This window comes from Colossoma macropomum, unplaced genomic scaffold (assembly GCF_904425465.1).
Source record: "Colossoma macropomum unplaced genomic scaffold, Colossoma_macropomum, whole genome shotgun sequence".
NCBI lineage: Eukaryota > Metazoa > Chordata > Actinopteri > Characiformes > Serrasalmidae > Colossoma > Colossoma macropomum.
The window spans coordinates 26,270,011-26,296,006 of NW_023494804.1; the positions used below are offsets into that span (position 1 = coordinate 26,270,011).

Sequence of the window (25,996 nt, forward strand, 5' to 3'; positions counted from 1 at the left end):
ATCAGTGGCTATTTGTATAGCTGTTTAAAAGATTCAGTAGGTTTAAGTTTACAGAAGAGGAATATGGAAAGATGTTTTTTTTTGGTTATGAAGCACTTATTCAAGCTTCTTAACCCACTTTTTCGGTGCAGTAGCATGGAAGCCGCGCAGAGAAGGAGGCGGCAACTCTATTTACGGGCCAGTTTATTTCTCTCAGTTGGATCCAAGCCTGCTAGGACCACCTCCCCCTGTGTGTGTCATTCCCCAACCAGTGGGAGTCCTGTGATACACAAACACACACGTGCACACACACACAGTCACTCAGGGGAGCGCAGGGCACGCCTGGCTGGCAGTAACCTCCTGCTGAGATAAAGAAATGAGGAACTTAATGACAGTTTAGAGCTCAGTCTCATGTTCCACGGTCCTGTAAAGCAATATACTGTACAATATTTCTGTCACTTTCTTAGGCGCGGGGTGAGCTGGGGTAGGGGGAAAAGAGGGCGAGATGTTATGGGTTGATACGACGTCTGAGATTTGAGTTTCTGTAATTTGTGGTTGTCTAGCCACAGCTTCCATTTGGAATTTTTTTTAGAATGTGCATTAAGGAATGTCTGCTGCATTATTAAGCTCCCTTTAGAATTCACCTGATTTAAGATCCATTTCATCAGTCACTCGGTGGACTCTCCCACACTCTCTCCCTCTTTTTGTCCTAAATTTGCCCATGTATCCAACGCCACATTGTTCACTTTGAACTTCATTTTTTTTGTTTCCCTGTGGCTGCCGTGTTCTTGTCATGTGCTCCCCCCCTGCTCCCATACACATCATTATTCTTTTACCAGCTCGCCCTGTTGGTAAGTACCCATAACCATCTGGACCATGCTACTAACACTGCGTATTTACCCATTAGTTCAACCCTTTGGTTCAACAGATCAATACTAATTTTAATCAGATTTCTATAAAATAGCCATCTTTGTGAATAGAGATTGAACTGATGCATGGCTTTTAGAATACATGCTGTTTTGTGATGTGTTCTCCATTTTAAGCTGTTTGAACAAATCCCAAAAAGTAGAGCTTTGGAAAATAATGCTTCAGAAAAATCATTTATTCACTAAAGGGCCATCATTCACTATGATAAAATGCTTCTTTGAAATTCTGCTCCTCTGTACAGATGTGTTTATGCTGAACTTTACACCTCACATTATGAACCATTAGTAAACACACCATGTTCTGCACCTTTTTCGAGACCACCAGCCTCTGCATGTTAATTAGGAGCACATGCTTACCAACACCTTTTGCATTAAACACGAATACACCTAGGCTTCTGCATTCTTTTTGGCGAGGATGCAACCTCCTGTATCTCACTTTTTGCAATGGTGCACATGTGACCTTTAACCTCAGAGGCCCCCCAGTTTGTTGTGCGACCTCGGGACCAGATTGTGATGCAGGGACGCACTGCCACCTTTCCATGCGAGACCAAAGGAAATCCACAGCCCACCGTGTTCTGGCAGCGAGAGGGCAGTCAGGTCAGTGCTCTCCGTAATGGCTGTGTGTTCATGTAAGAAATGCGCTGTGTGTAGGTGTTTGTGCAGTGTTTTCCTATAATCATACACAGGACTGAGACATTAGCTGTACATCAGAGCTTTAATTGAGCCTCACAATTTGAAAAACTCTGCTACAGCCTGAATAACCTCTGCCCATCTTTGCTTCTGAGAGACTCTGTCTCTCTAAATTGTTCTTTTTATACCCAGTCATGTGAGTTAGTTGCAAATTGCTCCTTCACCTGTTTTTTATTAGTACCACTTACTTTTAGAGCCTTTTGTTGCCCCTGTCCCAACTTTTTTGAGATGTGTTGCTGCCATCAAGTTCTAAATGAGTCTAAATGTTTTTCATGAAATGGTAAAATGTCTCGCTTTCAACATCTAATATGTGTTCTATGTTCTATTGTGAATAAAATATGGGTCTATGAGATTTGTAAATCATTGCATTTTGTTTTTATTTACATTTATTTATATTTTACACAGCATCCCAACTTTTTGGAATTGGGGTTGTAAAATTATTTGTGAAGTCTTTTTTGGCGCTTCACTGTAGGCCTAAAATGGTCAAAGGTAGCACTTTCTGACTGTCTTTGTGCTGGGCTCATGGATCTCTGTTGACCTCACTGCTGACAATGCAAGAAACTCCAGCATTGTGATTTAGATTTGGTTAAGATAATAAAATAAAAACTAAAACAGCTGTAAATGCAGACCTGAAAGTGGGAAACGGGTTATGAGAAACCCAAACATGAAATTTGAATAGTCAGTAGGTCCAGTTGGGTTTGGACAGATATTTTAAGCTCTACTGTGCATGTGAATCAGAGTGGCTGACAGTGTTCTCACCTTAATCATTTTGGGTGCCTAAAACAAGGTGTTTCACTCAATGAACCAATTAATCCACTGAATGGATGTGTAAATGTTCCATCAGTGGTCTGATTTTACCTTCAGACTAATGAAGTGGTCATCAGTCCTCTGTCACTTGACTCGAGGGGGTCATTTATCGTCTGAAAATTTATTCATTTACTGTATTCGAGTCATTAGGGCTAATTGAATCTGGCTAATGTCCTTCCTCTCCCTTCAGTCGGATAGCTTTGAGGACTTTGAATGAAGGAAAATCTCATTAGAAGCAGGAGAGATAGAGATCTCAAGGCTACGAGTGGGCGGCGAAGCCTCGCTCAGTGTGGAGGCCTGCACCAAAGGGCACCGTAGCCAGCTGATCACTGCCTGCTTCACGCGTTAATTACCAGCCAGCCTCCGCACGTGAAGCAAGCCCTGATCCCGCTGCAAGCTGCGCTGAGCTGCCCTTTCTGCTGGGGGTGAATGACCAAGTTCATGTGTGGAAAAGCAAGCAGACTTCTCGCTGTTATACACCAGCATATTGAGATTTTTGGGAAGAAGCATTAATATCGGTTGACCTTTTCTGAACATTCCAAAAATGTACACTTTTTTTTGTAACAGTGTCTCCAATACAGTTTTCACTTGGATTGTTTTGTCCTCTGCAGGCTTTTTAGCAACGCCTGACTGTTGCTGATTTCTCACTTCCCTCAGGATCTGCTTTTCCCGAACCAGCCTCCTCAGGCAGGGAGCCGCTTTTTGGTGGCGCCCAATGGTGATCTGACCATCACCTCGGTCCAACGCTCGGACGCAGGTTACTACATCTGCCAGGCTCTCACTGTAGCCGGCAGCATCCTGGCCAAGGCCCAGCTGGAGGTGTCTGATGGTGAGTTTATTTATTTTCCTACCCAAACACATCTTACTTGAGTTAAGACCTCTACAACTTGACTAAAAGTGTGGTACTTAGAATCACAACAACACAAGCATGTACATTCGTCATCTGCGTAGTTTAAACAAGCAACTTTGAACTTCCCTGTGGTAAACCCAAAGTTTAGAACTGTACTAAAAAGCAGACATAATTAAAACATAGGCTAATTTTGTAATAAAATGCATCTCCTGTCAGTAGCTCATAGTATTTGGATGGACAATACTGTTGTATAGGTCCATCCAAAAAATGTATTAAATCTGTAGATAAATAACAGGAAATTGAACAGAACATGTGGCAAATTCAATTTCATGCTAGTTTTAATGGCTTTATACCCCACTTTACTGCACAGATGCTGAATAACTTCAGAACAATCCTTCACAAATCCTCGTGCTGCTTTAGGTGGGGCTCAAAGAAGTAAAAAAAGACTTTGGATGGCCTGAAAAGAGAGTGAAACCCATAAAGTGTAACACTGGGGCCGCTGATGGAGAGACACACATTTACACCCACTTCTCCTCGCAAAGAGTATCATTATCTTAAGTGCTGTGGCGCTGCCAGTTGGGAGCCGTTTTCTGCTTCCTTTTCATTCCGCCTTGGCCTGCTCTCATAGACATTATTGAATTAACATCTGCTCAAGGCCCTCTCCGCAGAAGGAGAGCTTTACCCTCAAAGCGCGAATACTGGATCACTGTGCATATCAATTGGGAGGAAGGGGATGAGCGAGGGAGGGAGGGAGGGAGAGTAGGAAAGCAAAGGAGAGAGGGAAGGGGAGAAGCAGTGAGTGAGACAAAGGAGAAAGTGAATGGTCTTAGTAACAATATAGCAATATATTAGTAACAGTATTTATTTCTGCATTGTACTGTATGTAGCCAGCCCACTGGCCCACAAATATTTTTTTCTGTTTTTTCTGTGGTTAAATGTTTACATCTCATGGGTAGATTTACTTCACCCACCAAACACTGTGACTGGTCTCCTAACATGATCTGTATATAAAAACAGTTTAGGGTGATACTTACAGTGTTATAAGCAAAAATACAGCACTGTGTGCAAAAGGAGTCATTCAAGCAAAAACTTGACACAGCATGAATGCTGCACATTGAGTAGACATAATTATAATTTAGCTTTAACTAAAAGCCATTATTCTAATTGAGACAAATAGTTAAATCTGCCTTTGTAGCTTCATTCATGACACAGCAGTATATACAGTGAACAGAATGAATGAAAAGAATTATCAAATTAGTCCATTGAGAATGCAGAATAAACCACTTTGTCAACACTTTACTTGCAATAATGTCACTCACATTCAGCAGTAACATCAATGCTATCCCAATAAGATCCCACATAATTCTACAGTTCAATGTTCAAAAAGTTTATTTGATTTAATAGAAGGCTAAAATATGTATTAAGCACTATGGATTTGTAATACTTCTACTACTGCCAATAATAATAATAACTTCTACTACTACTATTATTATTAGTATTATTATTATTATTATTATTGCTACTAGTGGTAGTAGTAATAGTTGTAGTTTATGGTGACGGAACAATTGTTAATAAATATTGAGTTATGTGCTTAAGTGAGTGTTTATGTTATGTAATCAAATTCATTTTTTTTTCAACTGATAATTTGAGTTTGAGACCCCTGCTTGTGGGCCCGTTGGTCCTTTAGTACACAGCAGTGCATTGGTTTTTGTTACTAGAAAACACATGGAAAGTAGATACTACAATGCTTGCACAGATGCCAAAAAAATGTGGGTCAAACCTCCTACTAAAATCACCTTAGTAACTTGAAGTCTCTGGTTTGAGAAAAGAGAGAGGGTGTGAATGCGTTGAAAGGGGCAGTGAAAAAAAGCACTTTAATTACCCTCTCAGTCAAGATATTTTTAATCCACACCTTGTAATTAGGGCTCCAAGGTGCGATGGCGTGCCATAAGCACGCACAATCAAAGGTGGCTTTTCTGCACGCCTGACCACAGAAACAGGTGCTAAATTTCACAGCACATCAATCACAGATGTTACTAATGCTGGCAGTAAGTGCGCTCCTGCAAGGTCAGTTGAAACATCAAAAGAAATTACATCACTTTACATTTAGTAATTGTCTTTACTTTCTGCTCAACAGCTCTTAAAGACCGCCCACCACCCATTATTCAGCAAGGCCCAACCAATCAGACGGTGGGTGTAGGTGGCCTAGCTCTTCTAGGCTGTCGGGCGTCTGGAGACCCAGAACCCACCATCACTTGGCTGAAGGATGGACTGAGTCTGCTGGGTAAAGAGCCTCGCATGTCCCTGCTGGAGCCAGGAAGTCTGCAAATCAAGAACACTAAGGTCTGCTTCTGTGGTTTATAACTGCTATATAGTAAAATTGTATGTGCTTACATTGCATTTAGTTTCATGTGAATCTAAAGAGGAAGAGAGAGTGATATTGAGAGCCAGATGTGCATACGAGTGCAGGCATGGCATGAAATGTGCCTTGATGCAACCACAATATGCACCCAAATGTGCATGAATCCAACATGTGATTTATTAAGACTGCAATTACATTTATGTGCACTGTAAGGATGAACAAGGACAAGCACTGTCACTGATATAAAGCTCTGCTTATATAAAGCATCAAAAGGTACTTGGCTGCTAATGACGCTTAATTATGGTTGATTTGTAGCCAGCAAAACGTGAGTGAGCCCTATAATGCGCTTCGGTCTAAAAGCAGTCAAGATTCCCTGAGCAGGTTTTTCTGGCCATAAACACAAATAAACATTTTTTTCTTTTTAGTATACTTACTTTAATAGACTTACAAAAATGACTCAATATACATTTCATTTCTTAAAAAAGCTCCTCAATTGGTTTGTGTCATGACAGTAGCCATTACTGCTTTTTTCATTTTACCATGCAGTCTTTGCATTTTACACACAACATAAGAGTGAGAGTAGTCATTACATTTTAAACGTTTTTACAAGCTAGTAGTCAGAATGTAGTAGTTTTTAAGTTGTTGATTTGTAATTGGCTGTTTAGCTGAATGGTTAAGTGGACGAGCAGGGTTCAAGCCCAGCACAGACAAACCTTGTTAGCTATATTCCCTAATTTCATTGCTGAGTGCCTGTGAGGTAATTTGATCTGTTCTGTCATTGCAACACTTAGTGATGTGTTTATAGCAGAAATCCATGATAACAATAAAAGAATGATTTATTGTTCAGCCCTAAAAAGGAAGAGGGGTTTTACAGTGCACATAGCCCATAAACTGCAGTTTTGTACAAAACACACATGCAGAAAGCATTCAGAAAGCATTCGATTTGCACCTGAAACTGATGCAAAAGGCTTAGCACATCAGGCAATTGTGTTGTATAGAGAGCAAGAAAGGGAAAAGCAAGACGGTAAGAGGGGGGAAGGAAGATGGGAATATTTCTCCCAGAGTGACATCTGATGTCAGATAGGCATGATTTAGATGGACAAGTGCATTCGGCGTAAAGATGAATAAAGTATATTGATTTTTTAATAAATTGCTAAATGCTACCATTTAAGGAGACTTCTTTAGCTCAGCTCTGACAGATCCTGGGCTCTTCCTCAAGGACGGCTCTTTATGGTGGATTAAAGACACAGGCGCACACACACCCACATCTCTCTGAAGCGAATATGAAATGCCCACACAGCTCTTATCTGAATGCTTATCTCCCTTTGAATGTCAATTTCACTTAAATCACTCACCTCAGAATCGAATTAATAGACCAGAGGCAAACATGGAGAAGAAAGACTTTAGCTAGTGGCAGAGATATACCCTGAGGAGAGTGGATGAGAGAGAGAGACAGGCAGAAAGACAGACAAAGAGAGTGTTGTTGCTATGTGTCATTGTTATAGCAATCAGCACTAAGTAGCCTATCATGTCACCACATCAGTGTGGTTGCGTTGATGATGACTTGGTGCAGAGTTCTTAATTCAATTTATTAATAAAATTAATGTCAGCACTTTGGCGAGTCACATGGTGTCAGACTCTCACTCCGCCTGTCTCGCTTTTTCTCAAATACTCCCTCATGGAGGCCATCAGAGGTTAATGCATTTTCACTGTAATCTCTCAGTGGAGGGTGAAACTTACAGTGGTTGATTACGATGATTGAAAGGGTGGTTTGTACTGGAGTATCTAGACGACTGTCACTGTTAGAGTGAATACCATCTATTGATTTAGCAGGTCGGTCAATGATATAAATTTTGATATAAGAATATGTATGGTAAATTTTTAAATACTTTTTTTTCAAGAAAGTCCATCAAGTTACAGTATGTGTCATTGTATTTATTTACTATGCAGTTTATGCAGTTACTATACACTGGTTGTTGTTGTTTACAGGCTCTCTATAATTGATTTAAATATTTGTCTTTTTATGATACATGCAGTTGTTCAGTGTTCTAGAAGTAGTGATGATACCCATTAGGGATGCATCAAAATTTTGTCCGCTTAAATGACATGAAGAGAAAAAAGGCCAAACAAAAATCCCAAAATATTAGATCTGCAGCAAATTGTCATAATCCAACACTTAATGGTAATTTTAATGGTAATAATAATGGGAAATATTGAGTAAAGTGCTACTTGTTTTACTTTGCCTTTGTGTGGTCAACACAGATGCATTCAAACAGTTTGAGTGGCAGCATGGCTGTGTGAAGGTAGTTCATGGTTTCTACGAAGGACATTTTTTTGTTAACCACTTTTCATGCAGAGTATCAGAAGGAGGTACAACACCAAAGAACGTTTCCACAACAGTTTTGATACCTCTTGAAAACACAACATCCCCCTCTTCTTCACTTGTAAGAGCTTTTTCACAATAATTGTGTATTGTTAGGTATCGTAAGCAGAAGCAGAAAGGAAAATTCCCAACAGCACATTAGAGATAAAATTCATAGAGGCAAAGCACAAAGTATAACTAAAAATAATGGAAATCATTGTCTTGGATGACCAGCCATTCTGTGTGGTCGAGTACACTGAATTTGAATGTAATCTTTAATTTATTGTCAACTTCATTACCTTGTAGTTTTCATGATTAGTATGTTCATTCAAAAACTTAAAACAGCAAGTTAAATACAAAAGCTTATTTTGGTTTTCAGCCAAGTGTGTCCTGATTTTTGGTTTCGGCTAAGAATTTTCATTTTGGTGGATCAATAATACCCATATTGCACTCAGAAAAGTGTACAGTAACATAATTTATCGCAGTAGTATGTTCTCAAATTGCCTACTAATTTGTCTTATGTACATTTCGAATATCTTATGTAGATGTAAATGTCTTGGTCCAGCAGTGTATATGAAATCTTGTCCATCTCTTATTGGTCTGTTGATATTCTTCTCCAGCTCTCAGACTCTGGTCTGTATACCTGCTTGGCCACAAGCTCCAGTGGAGAGGCCTCGTGGAGTGCCTTCCTAGACATTAGAGGTTCCTTTATCTTTTCTTTATCAAAACATGAATAACTAGTGAGCTTTCCTAGAACCTTTCTTATAACCCTGCCTGCCTGCTCTCCTGTTCTTCCTCTCAGAGTCAGCAGAGCTCATAGACCCCGTGTCCCACAATACCACTGCTCTCCCAGGGCCTCCCTCCAAGCCAGAGGTCACCGATGTCACCAAGAGCAGTGTGTCGTTGTCATGGCGTCCAGGGCCTGAGGACGCCTCTCTTATTTCCTCCTATGTCATCGAGGCCTTTGGGTGAGACTGCACTACTTGGCTTGCGGACTTGGACACAGTGCCCATTGCCCAGTGCCCTTCACGCACACAGCGCAGATGTGGCCGTTTAGCTGGGCACTGGGGTTGCCCCTGCCGAGAGCCAGCAGTGATGGATTTAGTGGTTTATTTATGGAGAGAGCGCTGGGGCTGTGCCATGCTTAAGTGTGGGTTCCCAGCGTGTGTTTTGGCTCACTGTGTTTTGTCAATATTCAGCTGGCTAGAGCACTTACACTGCTCAAGGAAAAAAACTTACTTTTGAGGACTTGAAACTGCTACTGCAGTGTAGGATAGAGATGAGTCAGAATCTTCAAATATCATTGAAGTCATTAATGTGTAAAAACTGAATACTAAACTAAGATTTTTGATATGCAGATTAGCTTCTCTCTAATGTTTTACATGTAAGAACTATGAGATGTCTGAACTCTACACTCCACTCCAGTGTAGAGCCTGCATTTTATGTTTTGGTCAGAGCTTCTTATCTGTTTAGTCAAATGAAGCAAGCATAGACAGACCACTAGCCAGCTAAAGGCTACAGCAAAGGAGAAATTCTGCACCATCTAGTAGCAAATAGTTCGAAGTGCAACTAGAACACATATATGTGCTGCAGAAAAGTAATATATTTAATGGAATAAAACTTTCCGCTCTGGTGCATTTATCGTTTGATACCAGACTAAGTAACTTAACTCATGATGCTGTTTTCAAGTTAAAAGGTATGAGATGAAATACGATGTGACTAGGCTAGGATGTGACTGGTGAAAACATATGCTTAGCATTTGTCTGTTTATCTCAAAGACTTCAGATTGATAGCTTTATCTGTGTATGTTTCAAGCCACATATGGTCTGGATCTTGTATTAATGTAGTTCAATAATTGTAAGATGCAGAGTGGCATTTCTGGTGGTGTCCACTCTCTTTAGAGCACTAAATTAGAGGGTTTAACCCTTAGAAGAAGGGAGTTATTATTTTTGCTGTACAGTTTAGATGCAATTACTCAATCATATGATTAATTACACACTTCATTACACAAGGAATTACATTTACTTTCAATTTACATTCTATATCAGCAGGTTCTAGTCTGTACTTTTTTCAGTTTGTTTTGATGTCAATAAATAAGAAACCTGGCAAAAAGATAAAGGATGTTTACACAAAACAGAACTGTGCATTCAAGAATACTTCATCAAATCATAATATTTCTCTTTTTCTGCTTATGTACACAAATTTGCATACATTGACAGTCTAGCAGTTGTACATTCAATATAACTTCTAATTGCTCTTTTTAATTACCTACAAGTGAGAAATAATTCAACTTCAGATTTAAAGGTTAACTAACGGGTTACGTTCTAACACTTTTCTAATAGTTAAAAGCCTTGTTAATAATTGATACGGAGGACATTTCTGTTGAATACAGTAGTTACAGCTATCAGACACAGCCTTCATTGTGAATGCATGAGGCAAGAACAATTGCCCCTTCTACTGAAGCAGCAAAGCTTGCTGAGAGCCGTTATTTTGCTGTCCAGTTTTGTACGAATTGTCTGACTATTTCACAGTGAGCTGATACAAACAGCCTTTCTGGACACAGTGTCAGTATAAAAACCTTACAGCTTCTCCCTCAGGCAGCCATGTAAGATATTTCTGTACATCTTTTTCAGAGCAGTAAGGTTATTACATTTTTGTCTCTATGTTTGCAGTCAGCTGGTGAGCAATAGCTGGCAGACTGTAGCTGACCACGTGAAGAACACGCAGTACACGGTCAAAGACCTGCGCCCCAACACTGTCTATGTCTTCATCATCAGAGCAGTGAATGCACAGGGAGTGGGAGACCCCAGCCCTATGTCTGAGCCCGTCCGCACTCAGGGTAATGACATCAGGAGAGGAGAGGGATTTAGATATGCTTAATGTCATAATATCTTTATTCAGGACAGAGACTTTTGTAAACACTGCACAATCTATATACAAATACAAATATATACTAATACAAATACACATCAGATCAGTGTATACATATTTATGCACAGTGGGGTCCAAAAGTCTGAGACCACTAGTGAAAATGGTTCTATTTTGCATTTTCCTTTCTAATCCAATTCTCCAGTAAACCAAGTTATTCCTTACAAATTATATCATCAGCATAAAAATTAGAGTGAAAAGTAGAATTGTTGAAATTTTAACGTGAATTTCAGTATTTGGTATGTCCTCCTTTTGCTTTAATGACAGTTTACACTCAAACAGGTATGGTTGCCATAAAAAAATCTAACCTTTTTGTGTAAAGTCTTTAACATCGTCAGTGGCAAAAATGTGCTTAAATTTATGTAGTGACCTAATAATGAAAAATAGTAATATTTCTTCATTTAATTTATCACAACTTTTCACAATTCTAAACCTTTAAAAGGAACCTGGAAATTAACAACAAAATCAGTGTGGTCTCACTTTTGGACTGTATGTACAGTACATGTGTATGCATACATAATAGATATTTGCTCAGAACTACTTTTTTTTAGCTTAAATCCTGCACTGCTTTAGCTGTAACTGAAGGATCCTGTGTGAGTGATATTCAATAGCATTACCAGTACTACCAGTTATGAGCTCACCCACACACACTGTTTACTATTGCCTTTTATTTTGTTTCCACAAAGCACTCTATTTCTGCTCATTAGTGCTCATTAGTATATTTGCCTCTGCTGTTCTGCATGTCTCAGACATTAGTCCAGCCGTGCAGGGCATTGATCACCGGCAGGTGCAGAAGGAGCTGGGTGAGGTCATCGTCAGCATGCACAACCCTGTGGTGCTTAGCTCCACTTCCGTGCGGGTGACATGGGCGGTAAGTTCAGTCTCGTTTTCACTCACATGAGCAGTTCTTTGCCAAGTGACAGATCTATCATTCATAAATTCATAAAGAGCCATAATTTTTTAGCATTTGATTAAGACATGGCAGCCGTATTACAAATTTTGAAATGTTTTTGAAGTTATAGAGGAAAAATTACCTGTTTTTTGAGTCCACTTTTAAGCAAATACCAAATGCCTAAGTGTAGTTTGCAAAAGTATGTTTAATGTGAGATGCAATGCATCTTCAAATCCAGAGTGCATGGTCCTTGAGGCTTTCTGTTCAGCATAAGCCTGTGTATAGAAAAAGAATTTTTACTGTTCAGGCCATGGTTTAAAATAAAGTTGAATTTGAACTGTTGCGCCACCATCAGGCTGATTGGGGTCACTTAATAAAAGTCATGGCTGTCCTACACGTCCTGTTCTCTATTGCTCGTTGTGTTGTGGAAGGGACATGAATCTAATGAAAACAATTTGCAGCAACTTTAGTGCTTTTTTCCTATTCTAAAGGATTACAGTTGTTCTTTATGAATGGAATGTAAAATGCCACAAAATATGATTCCAATGTAACATTTATGGGTTAGCCTCAGAGTCCCCATGAAGGCAGAATAAAAGGCTTTGTACACCAAATTTTCATGACCTGCATTTGTGTTATGCTCAGTGATTCCAGGAGGTAAAATGGAGCCTGGTGGACAGCACACATGGACAGCTGGTGCTTCATTAATCTCAGACTGTTTAGGGTGACGTTTGAATTTGGACAAATGGTTCTTCCTCAAACAAATAGATCACTATTAGCCCTGCCTGCTGGGCTCCTGTTTTCTGGAAGCTGTCTGCGGTCAGCTCTTTATCTGCTTTTGCTTGGCAAGGTGTTCAGACTGCTTTGTCTCTGGAGTATTATTTAATGAGGAGATTCCCCCTCCCCTCCGAACATACACACACTCACGCCGGCACCGTATGCTATCATGCTATATTACCATAAGCACCATTGCATGCTTTGCAGGGCTTCTTTTGTGATCGACATAAATCTTGTTTTGGTGATGAGCGTTGTTATTAGAGCATACTGTCTGATTCTCCTCATTTACTAAACTAAATTTTACCTGCAGCTGTTTTTTTTTGAAAAAAATGAAAAAAAAAACTCTGTCTGATCCACTCAGACCAACGCAACACACACTAACACACCACCACCGCGTCAGTGTTACTGCAGTGCTGAGAATGATCCACCACCCTTATAGTACCTGCTCTGTGAGGGTCCATGGGGGTCCTGACCACTGAAGAACAGGGTAAAAGGGGGCTAACAAAGTATACAGAGAAACAGATGGACTACAGTCTGTAATTGTAGAACTACAAAGTGCACCTATATAGTGAGTGGAGCTGATAAAATGGACAATGAACATAGAAACAAGGAGGTGGTCATAATGTTATGCCTGATCAGTGTACACACTTCTGCACATTTTAATGCACAGTTATTGTTTATTTGCTGAATTTAACATACTGAAAAAAAAACATTTTATATTTTATGTTTTATTTTTTCCCAATATGCTACACCCAGCAAATAAATAGAAATTGTGCACTAAAATTTGCAGAAAAATTCCGTATTTAAGTCTGTTTTCCTTAGAGGACGTGTTATTTTCATGTTAAATAAATAACAAATCATGTAATTTGACCAGGGATTTTCAGACTTTTACATAGGATTGCATAATGCCCATAACATAGCAGTGTTGCCTAGAGGTTTGTTTTATTCTATTTTGTGCATTTTACTCATGATATCCAGGACCTGCAATATATACCATTTGCTAGGTGCATCAGATTATTTTGAAAGAGCAGCTAAAAATCCATACAAAATAAACCAGTAAGTTTTGTCTTTGGAAATGTGGTTTGTTTCTCATGAACATTTACTGTTTAAGTTCTGTTTAAGGTTTCCTTTTGTATAACTTCGAGAGAACGAAATAGAAGTCAAGTCAATTCAAGATTTTTTATTTAATTTTACAACAGGCATTGTCACAAAACAGCTGAACAGAAAGAAAAACAAAATCCAATCAATACAAGCTATTTTAGGTTTGTATTGTTTTAACATAGAGTAGCAGTACTCATGAAACAAGGGTTCATTAACTGTATTAATGCTAATGTAAATATCATCTGGTACCTTGATACCATGATATATTCAGAAAATATAGTGATAATGATATTTTTCAAATATCACACAGCACTCAACTTAACAATATTTTATGATTTGAAAAGTTGTTTAACCAGCTGACTGCTCAAAGTTCACATGAGAAAAGTTTTGTTCGTGCTAGTAATATATCGCTCATACATACTTGCGTAATGCTCCACGAACACTACACCTCTCCCTTTTTATTCCGTCCCATAAGAATCCACTTCATTTCTTCATTCTGTTGTGTGCTTCCACTGGTGTTGGGAGACAAACCTGCTTGTTTTCACTGCTCTTCCATTCAGACACAGATCAGTCAGTGCTTGTCTTTATTAGGATGAGCTTTAGGGACAAATGAAGCTTTTAGATTCGTTATTCATTTCAATAATGAAATGCACACACAGCCACACAGGCACGCACACGTGTGGGGGACACACATACCGAGCTGATTTATTTGGTCTGGGCTGACGGTAAACAGCTACTTTATTTTGCCTGTAAAAGCCTTCACTTGCTCCTGTTAACAAGCCATTACTGTGAGTTATTCAGCCTCCTCTAACAGAATGACTTCTACTGTACCTATCCATGGTGACAGAGCTTTGCTGAGCAACCCATCTCATTGTTTCTAATGCACTTAGTTTGAAAACGTTTGGCAGAAGCTACAGTAGCTCATTTTTCATGATTGCTTTTGTGGGATTTAATGTCTCATTACTTGAAAACAATCATTGTGAGTACAGTGGTTTGTTCAGCCTGCGTATCTCTGCACAGGGTAGTGAGTCACTAAGGTTTTAGCATGTTTGCTACTTGTTTTTCATAGTTGCTTAATTTTCATGACTCTTTTTCTTTTCTTTCTCCATGTACTAATCAGTTGCCCCTCTGTTGCAGGTTGAGAACCCGTCCCAGTTCATCCAAGGCTACCGTGTTCTCTACAGGCAAACATCCGGACTGCCCTCTCCAGGAACATGGCAGGTCCAGGATCTAAAGACTCCGTCAGAGCGGGACATCACACTACATGATCTCAAAAAGGGGGTTGTGTATGAGATAAAAGTCCGGCCCTTTTTCAATGAGTTCCAGGGAGCAGACAGTGAATCTATGACAGCACGCACTTTAGAAGAAGGTAAGCTTTGACTGTGCAGTTTGTTACCTTGAGTTATTTACAATGTGTTACATACGCTAACCTTGTTGGTACACTACAATACCATGATACAGTTGTATGCAAAAGTTTGGGCACCTGGTCATGTTACATTTTGTTGATTTTTCAATATTAATAAAACATGTAATTTGACTGAAGCTTTTCAAATATGTGCATATGACAGTGTGACATGTTTGATACAGGATAAGGATGTAAAAGTGGTGCTTGTTTTCAGGTTTAATACTTGATTCTGAGGTCTGAATTAGATTAGATATTCTACAGAGCCCATCATGGGTCATGGGTCGGTTTCTGACGGCAGGACCCTCTTTGGCTGAACATTTCTGGTTGGCAAACTGTTCTCAACCCAGCAATGACACTAAGGTGTCGAACAATCCCAGCAACGTTGCTGTTCCTGATACCAGTGAAATTAACACACCACTACCATATTGGTATAACTGCTGTGCTGAGAATGGCCCACCACCCAAATAATATCTGGTCAGTGGTGGACACTTTCAACTGAAGGACAGGGTACGGTGTGCAGCAACAAATGAGAGGTGTTTCTGATAAAAATGGCCAAGCTGTGTAGGTACAGGACAGTACATAATAAACTAGCAGTGTAATTCAGTGTGGTATTGTGGTCCTTCATAGGCGATATCATGTTCTCTGTCCACTTCTTTGGCAGTAATGGTTCTGGCTGCCTCTTGCATGTCCCTGGGCAAAAGTGCATACAAATGTATTCGGTTTGCCTGTGCAACAAACCATATTCAGCCTGGTCTACTGAGGGTTGTGTGGGGCCTGTGTGCCACAGTAGGAGGCCGTGTCTCCCATGACACACACACTGGGACACACACACACTCTCTTTGACACACTCTGTCTCAGATCCAAACCCCCGCTGAGCCACTGTCACCCTGCTTGCCATACCACTGTCAAATAGTGCCAGCCGGTTCAGTCTGCATCCTAATACCCTCCTCTCTTTCTCTCTTTCTCATATCCTTACTTATTCCTCCAACAGTCTCACTCTTTTTCACTCCTGTCTCGCTCTCTTTTAGCCAGTTTTTCTTTTCTGACTCTTTTCTCACCCTTTTTTCTCTTTACAGTTTGGATACACACACACACACACGCACACACACAGTGGTTAAATCGAGTGAGATATTTACTGCAGATCACACAGTTCATGTTGAGCTCTCATCCATTAGCACAATTAGTGCCATGATGGCTTTGCTTTAACGAGAGGTGTGCAAGTGTGCCTCCCTCTCCTCAGTGCCTTCCAAACACTCCATTTCAAACTGCTGAAGATACTGGCACCAGAGGCCAAATGACGACATTCTGCACAGTTCTCTAATGCCTGTGTCCATTGCAGAGAAAGTTATGTGGCTGTCAGGTGTGTTCTTTTAAAGTATCATAATGAGTGAATCGGAAAGTGGCCATTCAGCTGCATTAATTATGTTCAATAAAGTATGTGCTCATTTTCAACTGTAAAAATAAAAAAATAAGCTAGTATTATTTTTGTTGTCTGTGTTGCACTACCATGTAAATAGCCACATTTGTGTTTTCAGTGTATTTTTTTAAATTGTTATTAAACATATTAAAATAACGAAATCAAATCGTGGTGAAATTTGAGATTTCATGATGCATTGAATTGTTTTCTGAAGTACTGTGGTAACAAATGGACTGATGAGGCAGGACACATGCCAAACCCTCAACATAACAACCAGGGGTCAATACATAGGCAGCCAAGAACAAACTAGCCAAATCCTTATTTGTGACTATATGAATCAGGTGATTATACTATGGAAATTAATTTATTATTATTATTATTAGTAGTAGTAGTAGTAGTAGTAGTAGTATTAACAATAAGAATAATAAACCAAGTAAAAGCATTCAACATTAATTTGTAAGTGTAAATATAATGAATATAAATTCATTTCCAGCAAAACAGCTAAAAATATTATAGTCACTACAGCTAGCACGTAACGCTAATGCTGGCTAGCCAGTGAAACTCCAGTGAACAAGAAGTTTTTTTCTGGCGAGATTTGAACTTTTTTGGGGAAGGTTAAAGGGGGGCTTTTGGCTCTTGTCTGTAGGCCAAAAGGTCAAACTAGACATTTTCATTTCAAAAGAAAAAAAAATTCTCTCAAGACCAAATGTACTACTCTCTCCACAGTCCTCCCGTAATGATATATTTGTAACAACATTTTGGCCCATGACAAAAAAAAAAATAGAGTGGTGAAATAAATCCCAGAAATGCAGTGATTCAGATAAAATTCCAGAATTAATTGGAGTATAACTATTTAGTAAATGTTTTGACCTTGGATTTAGATTTGGCATCATTTGATCAAGAGAACATGACCCAATCCAAGTCCAAGTATGCATGTCATGACAATCTTAATCGTCATTTTTAACCCTCAATAGTTATCATAAAAGATCAGGTGGTTGAATTAATTTCTAAATATGTTAATGTGTGATTAAACAGCTGATATAGTCAGTTTACCTGGGATTTACAGGGATACTACTTTTTCTGTCTTTCTCTCACTTTTTCTCTCTTTCCCTCTTTCTCTATTACTTTCTCAGTGTCTCTCTCTCAATTTCTGTCTGTCTCTCTTTCTCGAGAGGTTTGAGATGGAAAACAGAGGCCGGTGTGGTTGCCACGGTGTCACTTGGCAGGCTCCTGCCGCCGCACAGCACGGGGTTACATTTCTGCCAGTGATACATCACAGAGTTAATGGCCTTATTAGCATCTCCTTCATTACTGTACACGGGAATGGAGTGCTTTCATTTAGCTCAAATATGCATAACATGGCGCTTTAGCATTCAGCGCGCCTGCCTGCCTATTAATATTGGCATAGCGTCACATAGAGAAGTTAAGCTCCCCTTGATCTGGAGCCATGCTTTACTGAGTGTCAGCCAGGACAGTTCCCCTGCTCGCTGCAGCGGTCTTGTCATGCCACATAACCCGATTAGAACTGTTAAACACAGCGGTGACAAAGTAGCGCCTGTGTTTTGTTTGATGTAGTCAGGCTTACTATTTGTAGATTCCATAGATACGATTTACTCCCTCAGAGCAGGCTACAATCACAGACACCAATCTCTTACAGTGACTGTTACAGTGCAGAAAATAAGATTGCATTTGGGCTCAGACCTTTCCCACTCCTCATCATGTGGAGGATAGACCTATATTTCATTTTCCTATTTTCAAGCTGGGTTTGTGTGGATACAATATAGGACAGAGAGAGTATTTGAAGTGGTAGTTTTACCAAAAATCTAATTTACACAGTTTTCACCATATCACAACAGTCAGGACTTGTGAAATTGGCTTCTTTAGTTTTGTACTGGCTCCACAAGGCTAATGTAGCTGACATGTTTATGACCACTAGTTAGCAGTGCGCTAATCGCATGCCTAAATGACCACATTACTTAATAACTCAGTGCGGTTTCAGGCAGTGTTAAATAGACATCCTATGTGGTTTAAATAGACTTTCTATGTGGTTTCTGACATGGTATGGCATACTGTTATCTATAAAAATGGACAAAAATGCGTCACAGCTAAAAACAGTACTAGTTTTAATGTTGCATTGACTTCACACTCCATGTGTTGACTCCAGATTTGTTATTTTACTCTTTTATTAAAAAAAAGTTAAGAAAAGGTACAAATATGCATCTTTGGCCTGGTAAGAGAATATGGCATACCAATCTAAGGTGCACAACTGGACCTCAACCTCAGTGTTGTCGTTTTTAAGTTGTGAAAGTCAGAGACTACTCTTTTGTTTATTTTATTTCCAGGCAAAATGGCCATTAATTATTCATTAATTATTAGTTATTCAGTTTGTAGAGTCAGGAAAAAGCAGAAAACATATAATCAGCAGAAGATTACGCATAAGTCAACAACTAAATATAATTTTTTAGCATTGAGCTTGTCCACCCTCTGCCTTTATTACAGCATTACAGCATTTCCTGCTTCTCATGTCCCAAAAGATCCCAAACACCTGGAGCGGTCCAGCAGCGTGCAAATAACTTCTTGACAGCTACACATTCTTTCAGACCTATAGCATTGTGTTGTCTTCTCACAGTGGAAGGATGGATAGCAACACCTGTGAATTATTGCAGATCTGAAGCAAGAATTGAGCTAATTTTGTTAGGAGTCCCATTTTCTTTGTATATTTTATTAATTTTTTGAAGTCCAGTTTTGGAGCTTCAGTTTTTTTCTCACTCATTTTCTTTGACTAAGAGGATGAGATGGAACAGTTAATATGCACTTAGTGGAAAAAGAGGAGGGGAGTAGGATGAGGGGAAGAGGGAGAGAATGGGATGTATAGAGTAAAAGAAGGGAGAAGGAAAAGAGGTGGGAAGCATAGGGGAGGAAGGAGAGTAGAGGAGGACCAGTGTGTGAAAGGTAATTGGCGGGTACGTGTGGTGACTCAGAGCTGCTATCCGGCACGGCTGATGCAGAGTGTGACTGCTCTGTGAAGCGCGGGCTCTGATAGGAGTGGCAATGGTGCAGGACTAACGAAGTTAGGATTAGGGCTCAGAGCCGGTCACACCTCATCTCCTGCTGCCTTTTATACGCTGCATCACCATGCATAGCATCCAAAACAGCACACATCCTTTCCCCCTCCCACTGAGGTTATTCAGAAGAACCTTTGAAATAGTGAATCAAGTAACAGGGCCTTGTCTTACTTGTATAAATCTGTGTAAAAGTAAGTACCCATCTAAGAATTATGTTGCCTGTAAAAGTGTTTTGTATGCAGCATGGGTGCTTGTAGGTCACAGTGCATAGTAAAAGTCTTCCACAGTGGCTATTTTCTCAGACAATCCAAAGCTTATTATGCTCAAAGGGCAATAGTTTTCTTAGATATCTAGGTCACTAAGAAAAAGGCATTAAAAATCCATTTGGAATCTTGAATGCTTGCGTGTGTGGTGAGTTTGCTGTAATGAGAAAGGCGTTTAGTGATAAGTGTTGTGCTCCGACAGCCCCCAGCGCCCCTCCCCAGCAAGTGACTGTGCTCACAGTGGGCAACCAGAACAGCACCTCTATCAGCATATCCTGGGACCCCCCACCCACAGACCACCAGAACGGCATCATCCAGGAATACAAGGTACTACAAGCCCCAAGTCACATAATATATGCTGTATGTCAGTATACTATTTTAGAAAAAATATAGTTTATTTATAGCTAGTTTAAAAAAGTATGACTTATAATTAATTTAAGGACTTAAGGTCCTGACACATTCTTTTCTTATCTCTCTCTTCTTCCCTTTGTCTTCTCTTTGTATCTCCATGTATTGTCTTTCTCTTTATGTCACACTTCCTTTTTGCTCCCTATTATCTCATTCTTTAGATATGGTGTCTGGGAAACGAAACGCGGTTCCACGTGAATAAGACGGTGGATGCAGCAATCCGCTCTGTGGTAGTTGGAGGGCTTCAGGCTGGGGTGCAGTATCGTGTGGAGGTAGCGGCTGGCACCAGCGCAGGCACTGGGGTGAAGAGTGAGCCACAGCCCATTGTGATTGGTGAGAAGCCATGACTGAACTGGGTCATGAATTTTGTCACTAAATTTGGAATTAATTTGAAAACTTGAAAAATTAAAATTCGGCAGAAAAAAATAACTTGCACATATTACCCTTACTCCAAATGTTAAATTCATTATTAAAATAATAAAGACGTTATGATGATTATTTTGTACATTTGTGTAACTATAATAAAATGTTTTGCTTTTTAAATGAAAAAAAAAATCAAATTTGAGAAAACAACAAAATAATCATGATTAACTACTCAAAATAATACAGTTAATCAGGTTAATTATTTTAATAATTTAACAGTACTACCAATTTCCTTATATATGAATCGATCAAGTATGTTTGTAGTTGGAACAACAACAATCATAATGTTAAATAAATTATATATCAGTAGTTTTTAAGCACTGACCAATGAACATGATATACTGACTGAGCTGCACTGAGCAATTTCTGCTGGGCTGGACAGATACAATCATCAGTACATGGAGAATTTCTGAATTTGTCGTGCTTTAGTCAAAGAGAACGAAAAGGAGACGAGAGTAAAAGATTGCAAGTGTACCTCCCTGCAAGTTCAGTTTTCGAAGCTTTTTTTTATCTTAAACAGATAGTGATTTAAAAAAAAATCGATAAGATTTTCATTTAATACACTGTCCAGCATCGTTTGGCTGAATGCTGTTAGCTATATCAATAATCCTCTCCAATAAACGCGGCCATTGCTAACACAGTGGACAGTGTTATTGCTGTGGCTTATCACCTTATCACATTTTATCAAGCTCGATGAAGGATGGGGCCAGATAAATACACCCAGAATCAATACTATTGACGTGCGTTGTTCTCCCCCCTTTCCACAGCTTTTGACTGCCAGGGGCAGAAATTCTCCCCGGCAGCCGACCGCATAGGCAAACACAGGGCTGTGGTGTGGGGCTTAATGAAGGGGTTTGCGGTGGTGCTCACGCCGCGAGTGTGTGAATCTCATTTCACAGCACAGTAGCTGCACCAGGAAATCAAACTCTGATGGAGCCCCCATGTCAATCTCCCGTCCGCTAGCTCTAACTGATGAGTGGCCGGCTGCACTGGCTAGGACATATAAAGCAGTTGTGTTCCTGTTTATTTTCATTTCTGAAGGAGACATGGTTCCTGTTTTGCTTTCAGCATCTGCAGTGCTCCTGCCCCCATTGCTGTTATGCTGTTAATCAGTCGTAGAATAATCGTATTAGTAAAAATAGATTTTCCTGTGTGTTTTTAATTGGTGTTGCTTATCTGCTGCTGGGATGTGATGTGATTTGATTTGATTCGATTTGATTGTATGATGATGAAGAGGCAGTACAGAGCCTGCTGTGGCTGCATTCTTAAGTCTTAAATGTCTTTTTCATCTAACACAGGCAATTTCCCTGCTGTTAAATGTGCTTAAGTGTGGTATATAGTGAAGTATCTGCAAAAATACAGTTTCTACATCAATCACATTGTTAAGAATCAGGCTAAGAAGCAGGATTTAAGCATTGATTTTTTGGTTTCTCCAAAACTGACCATCACTGGCAACTTATGAGAAGAAAGGAAACCAAAATAATGAAATATGTAATGTAAGACACAAAATGAAAATACAAAAAATAAACAATAAGTGCTACTGCATATATATATATATATATTGTTAAGAATATATATATATATATATATATATATATATATATATATATATATATATATATGCAGTAGCTCTCATATTTTAAAAGAAACAAGTTATTTTATTTACATTTGGCATTAAATGCATGCTGTAACTGGATGTTGTTGGTATACAGATCGCTCTGAATGTGTTTGTATCTAGCTGCCCTGATTGCGAAGCACTTGAGCACAAACTGTGGTCTGATCTGTTTATGTGTTGAGGCAAAGCAGATAGCTTGGCTACAGTACTGTGCAAAAGATGAAGACCACCCTTGATTTATTTCATTTTATTGGTCTCTGAATTTTGCACAGTTCTATACATTCACAGTCTAACACAGGTGTCAAGCTCTAGTCCTCGCGGGCCAAAACACTGCAGACCTCAGCACACTGCAGACTCAGCACACTGCCTCCGAAAAACACACCTGGTTCTGCTCAGCAGCTAATTCGGAAAGCAGAACGACCCAAGTTTGACATGCCTGGTCTAACTTGTTCACCACCCACAACTTTCAGTATTGCTAAGCAAATTTTTTTTTTAGCCTTTTGAATGTCTGTGTAAGTGATTGGACCACAATGAGTGGATGTTAGGTATAAACAAGTCCTTAATTTTACCTCAGCTAGCGTTACTAACCTAGTTATATTGTAACTGGTCACCTTATATTTTAGCTAGAGAAGTTTAGGAAGAATCATTTAGCTGATTCTAAGTGTGAGACATTCAGTAAATGATGTTCAGTTAAAGTTTTATTTCATTAAATTTGAATAAAAAGAGTATGAACTCAACTTGCTTGTAGCATGTCAGTTGGCACTTCTACACATTGAAGGTGCATGTTGTCCTATCTGCTATGTGGCGTTTTTGTGCTGAGCTTTAATCAGGCCTGAAATTTTGGTCTGATAATTTTCTGTCCAAGCCCAACAAGACATAGCAGTGCGCTTTAAGTCCAAACCACACCCAAGTCTGACAAAATTCTGTATAACCACATCAGAGAACCCCAACATTGTGAGAATCCCAATGTGAATTTTGAATCTAAACCAAGCCTAAAACCTTATGACAGAGAGGGCAAATATTTCTATATTTAAATATAATATTTCCATCACTAATGTGCTAACCTTTAGGAATGGACAGGGATTCCATAACAGACATGCTGGAATCATTTGAATTGTTTTCGTCTGCTCACCTTTGTTTACCTTTGTGCATTAACTTTTCAAAGCCTGCTAAGAACTACTGTGTGTGGTGGTGATCAGGTGCAGAATTACGGGATGTGATGACGGGAGATGAGGGCAACAGCAGCATCACTGATGTGGTGAAGCAGCCAGCCTTCATTGCAGGCCTGGGTGGAGCCTGCTGGATAGTGCTCATGGGCTTCAGTGCCTGGCTGTACTGGAGGAGAAAGAAGAGGAAAGGTCTCAGCAATTATGCAGGTGAGACTTGTGTGCCCAATTGTGCTGCGTGCTCTTCGTCTCAGCGAAGTAAATCTCCAGAGACGAGTTGCTGGTATGGTGACGCTAGCAAAAAAATAAACAGTTTGTGTTGACATATAATTAATCCATAGTTCACCGTACTAAAAAGGCTGTTTTTAGCCTGCAAATCTCAATACCCTTACTGCGAGGCTTATAGAAGAAAAAATGCATATGTAAGCTGGATTGCATCATGATTATACACTGGAGCTAAGCTGTAGTGTTTATTTGTCCAGACATTGTGACTTCCCCAGCAGTGAGGGTCACAGCTCCACATGTAATCTTCCTCTTTTGCATAGAACAGAAGCTGTTTGCAATACGGTATCATAAAGGACCTTAGAGCTAAAAACTTGTTTTTTTAAACGTTTGTATTGGTGTGTTTTACATGCATTAGTCAAAGCCCAGAGGGCACTCTGTTTTACCCACAGCCAAAGCAGAACAAAGGCAAAGAGCTCTTGCCCCCTACTAAAATGCATTGCGCACCTATGTGCATCGACCTTGAACACAATCCTATCAAAACCTGCACGCTCGCACTTAAACACTAATTTGGAAACGAAACGCTGGCGCGCCACGTCTATTAGAGGACTCTGACCCATATTGTTCCTACATTAGCTCTAAATACAGTCTCCAGCCTCCAAAATGTAATTTGGTATTCCCCTCCAGGGGGTAATTATTGCGTGTAGCTGTGGATTACTCTCATTATAATATGTATTGCTATCATCACGGTCCGATGACTTAGGTGGAGACTGCGGTGATTGCCTAATTCAATAGCCATTTGCTTTATCCATCACCTGGGCTGTGATCCTGCTCTCGTGCAGTGAGAAATTCATTTGCAGAGCACAGTTCAGTCTCTTCGTCACCGCTAGTACAGCTAGTCAGTCTGTGTCTTGCTTGCTCGCTCCATCTGCCAGCAACTTTGCACACCTCTGAGTACCACCACTCACGTGTGAAATACATGAATATCATTAAGTAGTTTACATGTGCACAATAGCCTGAGTTCTTTACTGTACCAAACTGAGTCATTTACATGAGAGGTATTATAAAAAAATACATTTAAAAATGAACTTATTCCTGTTTACATGCATGCAGGTAGAGTCTGACTTAACTGCAACATGAAACACACCCTTTGTGATGTACCCCAGTTTACCTAAGTATGAGTTTCCCTTCTTTTTAACAAATGTAGAGCCAGGCTCTGTGGAGCTGTGAACATGCTGTTTCTGCAGTACTAATACAATTAGTGAAAAATACTGTGTTTGAAGCTTTTCCTGTTACGGTTTTACACAAAAAATATACTCTATTGATTAAAGCTTTTACAACATGCTTGTTTTCGTGTCAATAAGCATTCATCACACGTGCTATTACAGGGCTCCATCTTATAAAGCACTAACTTGGAGTCCCTGACTAAGTTTCAGCTTTAAAAATCTAAAAAATGCCACCGCAGTTAACTCTTTTCCCAACGGTGATTAACAGCTTTCTCTGTAACCTCAGGTTTAGATACTCAAGCTATGATTAATACTCATGCGCATACACATGGAGGCATGCGTTCATGATGAACAGCCAATCGCTTGAAACATGATGAAGAGTCAAGCAGCTAATTGTAAAAAGAAGGATAATACATCATACTGGGTAAATGTGTAGAAAGTATATTTGTAATGTCCTTGATTGGCTGGGTATTCAGCCCTGGTTGGTTTAAGAGCTGTTCATGGTTCAAAACCCCACGCCCAGGAGCAGGTTAGGTGTGCAGGAAGTGGCCATGGTGATGTATCCCTATAAAATGTTATCTAACATATTGAGACTGAAAATCAAGTGCGCTGGTGGTGGAATTTAACAAGTCAATGTGATGGCTGGGGCTGTCCAGGAGAAATCTTTAAACTAGCTAGAAATCCTTGTTACTCTTTACTCTATTTATGTGTAAGTGCATCTATTGTAATGATATGTGATAGATTTTACAAGCAAAAATACTTGCCCAGATAAGTGGTGTGAAACAATGTGCTTAGGTGCCTAAAACTATTGCACAGCACTATATCTTAAATAATGTCTGAAACTGACCTACATCACATGTTAAATGTGCTACCCTTAGGTCGAGTAAGACCTTAGTCAGACTATGACTTTCGAATTCTGCTGTTTACTTGATCATATCTTAGTTAGGGTAGCAATTTTGTTAGGCTGTATCAAACTGTTGGTGTGTATGTAAACAGTTATTGTCAGTTCTGTCATTAGACACTGTGTGTGTACGGAATGCAGCTCATCTCATCCCTCCTTCATTTGCATTTGCTGCTGTATATTTTATAACGAATTCTAATGCCGTCTTTGTTCT

At 39.6% G+C, this 25,996-nt stretch overlaps 1 protein-coding gene across 1 annotated transcript in view; it reads left to right on the forward strand.

Moving 5' to 3' along the window:
* The window catches only part of LOC118824789 (roundabout homolog 2-like), a 138,649-nt gene that overhangs the window by 92,410 nt on the left and 20,243 nt on the right, over positions 1-25,996 (forward strand). The window contains exons 7-18 of the mRNA XM_036595192.1: positions 819-830; positions 1,378-1,502; positions 3,060-3,231; positions 5,390-5,595; positions 8,597-8,678; positions 8,779-8,944; positions 10,649-10,815; positions 11,654-11,775; positions 14,809-15,040; positions 20,024-20,148; positions 20,391-20,562; positions 23,467-23,643. Of these exons, the coding sequence (XP_036451085.1) occupies positions 819-830; positions 1,378-1,502; positions 3,060-3,231; positions 5,390-5,595; positions 8,597-8,678; positions 8,779-8,944; positions 10,649-10,815; positions 11,654-11,775; positions 14,809-15,040; positions 20,024-20,148; positions 20,391-20,562; positions 23,467-23,643 (1,758 nt within the window). The remainder of the gene's footprint in view (positions 1-818; positions 831-1,377; positions 1,503-3,059; positions 3,232-5,389; positions 5,596-8,596; positions 8,679-8,778; positions 8,945-10,648; positions 10,816-11,653; positions 11,776-14,808; positions 15,041-20,023; positions 20,149-20,390; positions 20,563-23,466; positions 23,644-25,996) is intronic.